The sequence below is a fragment of the Galleria mellonella genome, unplaced genomic scaffold, assembly GCF_026898425.1.
Source record: "Galleria mellonella isolate WM207_F2 unplaced genomic scaffold, CSIRO_AGI_GalMel_v1 utg121, whole genome shotgun sequence".
In the NCBI taxonomy this organism is placed as follows: domain Eukaryota; kingdom Metazoa; phylum Arthropoda; class Insecta; order Lepidoptera; family Pyralidae; genus Galleria; species Galleria mellonella.
In genome coordinates, this window is record NW_026441983.1 from 3051108 (window position 1) to 3062256 (window position 11149).

The 11149-nt window shown below is 36.6% G+C and overlaps 1 protein-coding gene across 1 annotated transcript; it reads left to right on the plus strand.

The window, feature by feature from the left end:
- Positions 1-2775: 2775 nt before the first annotated feature.
- On the plus strand, positions 2776-9745 carry LOC113517884 (serine hydrolase-like protein). Its single transcript, XM_026902627.3, has 6 exons — positions 2776-3096; positions 4268-4338; positions 5630-5899; positions 6726-6922; positions 7987-8084; positions 9368-9745. The coding sequence occupies exons 1-6, from the start codon at positions 3065-3067 to the stop codon at positions 9648-9650; spliced, it is 951 nt and encodes a 316-aa protein (XP_026758428.1). The 5' UTR covers positions 2776-3064; the 3' UTR covers positions 9651-9745.
- The last annotated feature ends 1404 nt before the right edge of the window (positions 9746-11149 follow it).

An 11149-nucleotide genomic window follows, 5' to 3' on the forward strand; every position in this document is an offset into this window, starting at 1 on the left:
AAAATGGGTTTTTCAAATCGGTTTAGAATTCACGCAATTATGAGGTTATAAAACAAGCATGAAGAAAATATAATTCAATTGAGAATATTTTCTTGGAAGTTGGTTAAAAATGAAACAAGTTTCATTTAATAAATAATTTATTGACACAGAAATATGTTTTTTTAAGATTGTCATAATTTCACGTGCTGTATAAATGTAGAAATATAAATATATGTAAATCTATATATCTCTCTATCTCTCTAATATATAATATTCTCGTGTCGCGGTGTTTGTTACCAAACTCCTCCGAAACCGCTTTACAGATTTTTATGAAATTTTGTGTGCATATCGGGTAGGACTGAGAATCGGCCAACATCTATTTTTCGTACCCCTCAATGATAAGGTTGACCTACCACTAAATATTTTATTTTTTTATTTTTTCGACAAAATTTTTTATTTTTATTTTATTATGATTCAGCATTGAAAAATACATACGACTTCAAATTTTCACGCTTTTACGATCAACCCCTGTATTTTTAATCGCGATTTTTATATTCCGCAATATGGTTGCAAGATGACAATCGAATATAATAATTGTAGTACGATAAATTTTCATGTATAGTTCTCGAAATAATGTACCTATATGGTAAAACAACGTTTGCCGAGTCAGCTAGTATGTATATAAAAGAGTATGCTGATTGACGGACTAACTAACTTATATATCAACCTTAGATTATATACAATAGATAGAATGTCTCCATACAAATGCTTCGAGAGAAACGGATCAACTTTTTCATACAATTTTGCATGATAAATAGTTACGAGTGTTTCCTTTATAACTTCTATTTTTTATTTTGTCTTATAATTTCTGCACTTTTTTAGTAAATTACGTTCTGACGGTCGGTGATAGGTTTTTTAAAAAAAAACGAATACTGTTTAAGTTCACAATGTCGTTTAATATAATTTAACACAGAGTCTTTATTTAAAATAAGTAATTATATAATATTAGTTATATATATGAATCGTGAATGATTCCTAAAATATACACCGTACGTCCGCGACTTAAAACATACTGGCCTCTCACCGCCCTGTGGTATTCCCTTTTATCAATTTCCTTTGTAAAGTGTGTCTTCATTCTTTCTGGGAATTTGTGTGTGGGAACAGCTATTGTGCAATATGTATTGGTATGTTGTAATATGGTTTGGAAGGGGTTCACACCCGTAACAAGTACGTAAATATTCATTTTATTTACTAGACAATACGTCAAGATACGTTGTATGCGTAAGTATAATAAATACTAATAAAAAATTAAAGAATAAATGTTAACCCGTTTTGAGACTCGATATGTCTATATTTATTTTATAATTTCTACGCCTTTTTAATGCGTAAAAACTCATTTTATTTATTAAATTTATAAAAACAAATATAGATACGTCAAGATACATTATATCCGTAAAGATATAGAATCAGATCAAAAAACGAGTCAGCTAATTTGACAATTAGCTGACAAAAGTTGACCCGTTTTTGAGACTCGATGCTCTATCTATATAATCTTAGATATCAACATATAGTCGAAACCTTTGAATGTAGAATTTAGAAAATTTTCAAATAGATTCTCTATATAACAATAAACGAGTAATAAAAAAGGAATTTTGAAAATTCGACCCCTGGGAAGTTAAAACAGACGTTAAAACCTTGTATGTAATTTAGCCAGTTTAGATTTTTTTTTTTTGATGGGTGAAAATGGAATGGTAACCAATGGAAGAGTGATAGTTTCCAGAGAACCGCGAGGAGGTCACTAACAATCCTTTCCTCCCCGCCAGTTTAGAAGTTAGATACATAAAGTTTAGTGTTTAGTGTCATGATTCAAAATCATCATCATTTTCCTACTCTTAACCCAAGGGGGGGGGAGGGATTGTTAGTAATGGAGATTGAAAATCCCATTGCTAGCAATATACCCAACTAGGTCGACCTCCTCGTGGTTCCCCCTGGAAACTATCATGGTTAATTCCTGATGAATTCATCGTGATGGGCTAACTGGCCTGTTTTCATTCTCATCTGTCACCCTGCACTGGTGCTCCGTCATCGTATCCCGTTAGCGCAGGCGGGGTTACGATTCCATTTTCATCCACCAAAAAAAAACCCCAAGGGGGGGGAGGATTATTAATAATGGAGAATAAGGTCCCCATTGCTAGCAATACACACAACCAGGTCGACTTCCACGTGGTCCCCCTGAAACCATCGTGCTAAATCCCAAGTGATGGATGAAAATGGCATGCTAACTCCGCCTGCCCTATCGGTATACGTTGGCCGGGCACCAGTGAGGGACGATAGATGTGAATGAAAGATGGTTTCCAGAGGAACCGCGTGGAGGTCGACCTGATAAGGTATATTGATAGCGATGGGGACTAACCTCCCCATTAATAACAATCCCTTCCCCCCTACCAGAGTATACTGTTAACGCGGGCGGGGTTTTTTTTTTGATGGGTGAAAATGGTATGGTAACCCCGCCTGCGCTAACGGGATACGCTGGCGGAGCACCAGTGGAGGGTGATAGATGAGAATGAAAACAGGCCAGTTAGCCCATCATGATGAATTCATCAGGAATTAACCATGATAGTTTCCAGGGGGAACCGCGAGGAGGTCGACCTGGTTGGGTATATTGCTAGCAATGGGATTCTAAGTCTCCATTACTAATAATCCCTTTCCCCCCACGCGGGCGGGGTTGCCATTCCATTATCATTCACTAAAAATACTTCCTTAAAGTGATCTTATTAGGCGGCGTGGGGGGCTTAACGTCTGCCGGGTCAATGTTATATAATAAAAGTAGTGATACGACGGCGTTTAAACATTTACTACTAGTCACACCGCGACATGGAACGCACCAGTTTTATCTTTACTCCATTAATCTTATAAGACGTCGGTAGAAATAATGATAGCAAGTCCACGGCCTTGACCGTTCAGTATTTGCGTACCCATTCACACATATTTTGTAATCAAACATTCGAAATATTATTTTTTAACTCTAAGTTTTTTAATAGAAGCGAATTAAAATACAATAATTGGCAATAAACTGGAATGAAAAATGAAAACGTCCGCTGTATTTTTAGCTAAAAGGTGAGTTGTAATTATTATTTTATTTATTAAATAATTTAAATAAAGATTTCAATATTAATTTGTTTGTTATATGAATATCAAACGTGTATCGGTTTTATTACGTCCATTAATAACAATAATACTAACTTGAATATGTGTTAATTGATTAATCAATTTACCTATTACGGTTTAACTTATCAATCCAACGCTTAATTTATGTAGATAAGAGCTAAAATTGTTAATTAATTAATGACTATTTTTATTAGTTTATGAGTAAATCATTGACAAATAACATGATTCACTTATCGCAACCTACCAAAAAAATTTTACACATGTCACCATATGAATGACATTTGTAACTTTTTTTTACCACACCAGTGTTGCCAATATTTCACTTATTTATCTTAAAATATGTATTTTAAAATGCCCATAAAATACAATCTAGTATTGTTTCTTATAGAACGATAAATGCATAAAAATATTTTAGTAAAATTTACTTTTATTTCAATATATAATATTTCACTCAAATAATTTTGCTTTTTTTTTTCATGTATAAAAATGATTAAAGAATATTCCAATTTCTCAAAAATTTTAACTAACTTCAAAAAGATGGAGGTCCTATGTTCCACTTTACATGTTTTTTTTAAATAGTTTATTTTTTTTTACAACCTTGATTACTAGTAAAAATGAAGGGTAACCAAGATGAGTGTCAAATGTGATAACTAAAGAACATGTTTTCAAGATAAAATCTTAATAAATAATTCGAATAGAAATATTTATAAAAATGTTTCAACCCAGTTTATACCCGCGACCTCATTTTCACGAAATAACACGTCTACCTCTGCTCAGGTCGTGAAGTTATATTACATTTGCTAATACCACCCATATGACGGTGTATGTTATCCTCTGGAATTAAGTTTTTTTAGACCACCTTTGTTATATTATCACGATGCGCGCTAACTGACCTGCCTGTTCATTCTCACCTGATTCCTCACTGGTTCCCCGCCATTGTATACCGTTAGCAAGGCTGGGTTACCATTCCATTATCATACATAAAAAATTGCATTTGTATGGAGATAGTCTATCTATATAATCAAGGCCAAAAACATGTGGCTTACCGGTTTTACATGTCCTTCAACGCATAGAGCAAGCGGCAAACAAAATTTGAAAATTTATATACCTTTATTTGCAGTCTCATGAAAAGCATCATACGACAAACAGAAAAGGAGGTCACAATTAAAGCTCCATGGGGTAATATAAAAGGTAACCACATACACACACACACACACACACACACACACACACACACACACGCAAACACACACGCGCGCACGCACGCACGCTCGCACGCACGCTAGCACGCACGCTCGCACGCACGCTAGCACGCACGCTCGCACGCACGCACGCACGCACGCACGCACGTATGTGACTATATAGTCACATATAATGCGATTGCACATCAGACGGTATGCTTGTTTGCCAATATTGTGGTATAAAAAAAAATACATGAGAAGTTTGATTTGCTATCATACTACAAATTCATATTTTATTACTATTAATCAGGTAAGTTGACACGTGAACCGGATACATGCGGCCGAACTTAATGACTGATGGATGGCAAAACAATAATTTGATATTGAAATATAATACTTTACTGAACTAGATGTTGTCTTACGGAAGTCCATATCACTGGTTATTAGTACAAAAATATTTTATTTAGTTCCACTACCATTAGATATATGTGTGACTGCCAAAATTGGAAGATTGACTTGCACTGTTACCACCAAATGTTCCATAACCTCTAAATTTTAAATTTTTTTGAATTTTTGTATGTCTGTCTATATATCTATTTATTCGGGCATTATGCAAAAACTACTGCACCCATTTCGTTGCGATTCTCACAGTTATATTTCTAAAAGGTCTAACTTAAAATGTGATGCATGTTTTATCTTGATATGCCATTTATTAATAGTACAGTAGAATCTCGATTTTCCGAATCGAATAAAACCAGGGGTATTCCGCATAATCGAAAATCCGGATAATCGATTACAAAGTCCAAATTAAACAATATGTATTTAAAGTTTTAATTTTTTATTGTGTTAATGGTTTTGCATACGTCATTTAGACATTACGATATAAAAAAAAAATACGAGAACAACATTTCTAAATCGGTAATTAGGGTCGTGGAGAAGTAAGTCCGGATAATCGAATATTCGGATATGCTAGATTCTACTAAATTCTAACTCTAACTTCATTGGTTTTTATACTTTTAAAACCACGTGTACGAAGTAGCGGGCATAAAGATAGTTTGTAATACATATTAGTAAGGATTTGTGACTCAAACAAAGCAATACGAACCAAAGCATCCCTATTAATATTATAAATGCAAAAGCAACTGTCTGTCTGTCTCTTACGCTTTTACCCCCAAACCAGTGAACCAATTCTGATGAAATTTGGTACAGAGATAACTTAGAGCTTGTAAAAGGGCATAGCGCTCACGACTATTAAACCCGCGAATGTGTTGTCCCTCTGTACCCTGTAAATTAATTTTCAGCTTTAACTTGGGGCAACCCGTCCAACCCTCCGGTGTTGCTGTGCCACGGAAGACTGGACGCCTGCACCTCGTTCCGTCCCCTGGCCGCGCTGCTACCGGACACTTTTTTCTATGTGACTGTAGATTTGCCAGGGAACGGACGTTCCGACCACCTGCCAAAAGGCGCGAGATACACGATATTGGATTTTGTGCCTACAATTCAAAAGATTAAGGATTATTTTAAATGGAACAACTTCGCGTATATTGGACATTCATTGGGAGTTATCATAAGTTAGTTTTTTATTCTATTAATATTATACATGTAATATTTTTCCATGCCGTGTGGTCCTGGCATAGAATAGGCCATTATTTCCTTTCCCGTGGGTGTCGTAAGGGTCGACTAAAGGAGGGTGAGGGATGGGCAGCAGCGTTCCTCTTAAAACATCTATGCGATTGCCAATTCACCTGCCAAGCGTGGTAACTACTGGCAAATCTCCTTTATGGGAAACCATAAATACCATTTTCCATTAGCTGTTTTTTACCACAACTGAAGCCTGTTTTTGTGAAAAAAAATAATTATTTCAATCATTAACAGCAAAAGATATATATATATATATATATATATATATATATATATATATATATATATATATATATATATACTAATTTCTATATAACTTAGAATGGCAAACGAGCTATAGGTGTCCACCTGATGAAAAATAATAACCGTCGCCTATCAATATGAGCAGTACCATGGACATAACAGAGTACACTCTTTCGCCCATGATACCCCCCATGCGTTGCCATTCCTGAGGACTCAGGTGTTATTCCTCTGTACCTTGTAAATTCACTGCCATATCCCATCCTTCAAACCGAAACACACACTATTATAATATGTATGTTTATTTTATGAATGTTTGTGTGTGTGTGTCATCTAAAATCTACTTTTTTTAAACCGCCATCAATATCTCTGTACATCCTACCTGTCAACCTTTAGGATGAGAAGTAGAGAAGGCCTACAGCAAGTCCGTCTTTTGTATCACATTTTATTGGGGAAAGAAGTTTAGACTAAAAAAAAAAAACAAAAAAAAGCTACAGAAGGCATTATTCCTTTTAGGCAAGTATTACGACATAGCGTATCCAGGAGATATCTTGCGCAGCGTCGAATTGGACCCTATGCCAGCATACTTCACCTTCAGCCCTGATGAATTAAGCAATTGGTATAAATTCAGCTATGAATTATTCTACAGTGAAGAGCGCTATCCGAAACTCAATGGGAGCTTGGAGACAGCTCCGAAGTACACCTATGAACAGGTTGGGCTTTAACTAGCTCTATCTCGTGGCTGTGCCCGCGTGAGTTAGTATATAAAGTAGTTATAAATTTTTTTTATACAACTTAGAATGGCAACGAAGCTAACGGTCCACCTGATGGAAAGTGGTAACCGTCGCCTATAGACATGAGCAGTACCATGGACATAACAGAGTATACTGTTTCGCTCATGATACCCCCCATACGTTGTCATTCCTGAGGACTCAGGTGTTATTCGTACCCTGTAAATTCACGCCATATCCCACCCTTCAAACCGAAACATAGCCATGCAAACACAACTGCTTCACGGAAGGAACACGAATGGAACAGAGGTACCCAAGCAATCGACTTTTGTGCAGTCTCCCTCTGGTAATATCAGTACCGCCCCGATATATACGTATTGGATTCCTCCGGAAATAGATGAGGGAAAAAGGCTATCACCCATTTCAATATCGCCTATAATATATCAGCTTTTAATTGTCCACTGTTAAACACAGATCTCTCTCTATTGGGGAGGTTTTGCTAGTAGTTGCCTCATTTGGCAGGCGGGTTAGGCCTTGGAGGTGTTTTAAGAGGGACGCTGCTGATCCGTCGCCCTCCTTTAGTTAGCTCATACAACACCCATGTGACAGGAAGGTGTGGCCCTTTTCTATGTCTGTTATATTAGATACTACATAGTGTTATTTTGTTTAATTCCGCTACCATTAGTATATTTGCAACTGAAAAACTAAAACGTCATCTGTTAAATTGAGGGACGATGTTAAGAAAAAAATGTGTGGTTTCCGAACTACATCGTCTGTATTGTCTATTCACCTGTATTCTATTCTCTATGATTGCTCTCTCTCTCAAAATAAAATGGCTGAATCATTCCTACAGGTTTTTCTTGTCTCTGCAATTTTAATAACATCTAAATCTCTATCTATACATATCTCTATCTAGACATCTATTTCATTGGGTTTTCCTTGGTATGACAATAAGCTAATGGCTTACCTGATGGAAAGTGGTAACATATACAGAGCAGTGCGTTGGGACATCTAATGTAGTCTTAAAATTTCTCTTCTTTTAATAGATTCTTGAGCTAACAATGAAGAGTAGAGGTCTGTCCAGGGAACCGGCGGAGCAAATTCTAGAAAGGTCTCTGGTGCCTGCTGGCGACGGGTTGTATTGGTAAATACCCAGTTTTAAGACTAGATAATGACGTCATTTTGAAGTAATTTTAGGGTTGCCGTCATGCAAATTTTATTGGAGGTTAAAATGGAATGGTAACCTCACCTGTGCTATCTGTATACATTGGCGGAGCACTAATGAAGGACGATAGGTGAGGATGTGGTCAGATCTGGCCCATCGTGGCAAATTAACCACAATGGTTTTTGGAAGGATTATGCGGTGTTCAGTCTGACAGTTCAGGGTATATTGATAACAATACGGCTTCATTATTAACATTTTTTTTACACCACGAAAGTAGCATATATGTATACAGCCTGTCTAAAGGTAAACGGGGTTACCGTGGCCTGTAACCTACAGTAGACTATTTCACCTAAAAAAAAGAATATACAAATCGGTTTAGAACTAACGAAATTATGGGGTAACAAACATAAAAAAAAAACAACCGAATTAAGCATCTCTCTCTTTCTGTAATCGATTTGGAAAAATCAACTCTATACACCAAACTGAGAGTAGTGGATTGTAATAATAAAAAATTCATGAACGATGTAAATTGTTTGTTGATTTGTATTTATTATTATTAATTTTATTTAAGTTAAATCCGTGTGAATCCGTGGAAGCAGATTACACCGAGGATGCCGACCCTTCAGAAACCTTAATATACCCTTTTCGAAGAACCCCATGTTGTAGTTTCTAGAGAAAGCCTAGGGAAGAAAATCATTCCACAACCTGAAAATCTGAAATCACACTGTGCGTGACCATTAACTAATAACGCTAAATATTACCAGAGGCAGATTCTGCATAAAAGTCGTTTGCTTAAGCACCTCTGTCCCATTCGTGTTTCTATCGTGAAGCAGTCGTGTTTGCATGGTTGTGTTTCGGTTTGAAGGGTGGTATATGGCAGTGAATTTACAGGGTACGCAGGAATGACACCTGAGTTCTCAGGAATAGCAACGCATGGGGGGTATCTTGGGCGAAACAGTATGCTCTGTTATGTCCATGGCTCATGCCTATAGGCGACGGTTATGCACTGTTATATTTAAATAAAACTTATTCAATTACAAAGATATATTTATTAACTTCAAAGAGCGCGAACCAAGGTGGGAAACCAACCGGAAAATCCGCAAGTACATACATGTCAACTAATGTCATCTGTCAATTAAGACGCGTTCCTTTTATACATATTTAAACTAGGTACGTTCATCCTTTAATCACTTTCCATTAGGTGGGTCGTTAGCTTGTTTGCCATTCTAAGTTGAATAAAACAAAAAATATTTTTCTTTCAGGTTGGTATACGATCAACGAATGAAAGTATTAGCAATGCTCCCACACTCGCCCGAACAGTTACAAAAAATCTATACCTCGCTGACAACACCCACATTTTGTATTTTAGCAACAGAGACCCTAAAAACGGGTCACTACGACAAAGTGCCGTTCGTTAAAGACGTAACACTTTGGCCAAATAAGAACTACAGGGTTAAAATAGTGGATGGCGGTCATGACGTGCACGTGGAGAGACCAGAGTGCATTGCGAAGGACATTTCTGAGTTTTTATTGGAAAAAATTTGATATTAATACTGGTGTTGTGTGCCAGGCAATGGATAATTATTTATTTCCTTTTAAGTGATAATTTATTATGATTTCATTACACTCGTTATAAGTGATTTTTATTGAAAATTTCATCTCCCTAGGGGGGTTTTGCCGGTAGTTACCACGCTTGGCAGGCAGATTGGCAACCGTAGTTAGGCTTTGGAGATCTTTTAAAAGGCTCGCTGCTGCCCATTCCTCACACTCCTTAGTCGCCTCTTACAACACCCACGGGAAAAGAAGGGGTGACCTATTCTATGCCGGGACTACACAACAAATGGAATGGAACAATGTTTTATTTAAGGATGAGGGAGGTATTTTTTTAATGGATGGTATTGGAATGGTAGCCCCGTCTGCGCTATCGATTTACATTGGTGGAGCACCAGTAAGGGATGATAGGTGAGGATGCAAGTAGGTCAGTTGGCACATCGCAATGAATTCACCTGAAACGATACGAACACGATATGATATGAACACGATAGTTCCCAAGTAGACGTTTTACCAATGGAAGACTATACAATAGTTATCTATTTGGGTACCTCAATCCCATTCATGTTTCCCATTGTGTATAAAGGTCAACCGTCCACTGCTAAACGCAAGTCTCCTCCTTAAGGTAGCTTTCGACAGTAATTGTTACACTTGGCAGGCGGGTTGGCAATCGTAATTAGGATTTTTTCATAATACCGCCAAATCCTTTTAAAGCTTATATTGGGTAGAAGAATGATCTACCTGTTTATTTCGCTCTTACAAATATATTGTTTCTCTCTTACATTTCAAATTTAAATATTTTAAACCTGAAAATGATTAGCGCGTAAATGGCAGTAAAAACCAGTAGCGCCTCTGTAGAGCAATTTAGTAACTAAAATTAATACATATTTTATTACCTAAGTAGGATCTACTAAGTCTCTAAAATCGCCACTTGATCGCTAGTGGTTCCATAGACTAAGTAAAACATACTCACGTACTAAAGTGATACTGTGAGTACAATTTTTTTTTTTCAATTTTTTTACCACAGGTGGCAAACAAGCATACTGCCCATCTCATAGTAATCGATTGCCATAGCCTATGTACGCCTGCAATACCAGGGGCTTTACGCGCTCGTTGCCGACCCTGAAGAAATCTCTTTACCCGCCTTTTGAAGAACATCATGCTGTAATCTCTTGGTGAAATCTCGGCAAGAAGCTCATTCCATAATCTGAGTGTTCGTGGGAGAAAACATCTCTAAAACTGCGTTGTACGCAACCATTTTGGCTGTAGGGTATGAAGGTGAACTCCCTATCGATGGCGAGCCATCATACCGCTCGCAGAAAAAGGATGTAAAATAGATAAATTATATGATTCTGACGTTAAATACGATAACTGTCAAATTGTATCAAATATTTGTTTAACAGATACCATTGTCAATTATAATCACCCACAATAATCATTAAATCATAAATAAATATTAAGCAATAATAAAAGCAAATAAAAGTCATTTCATG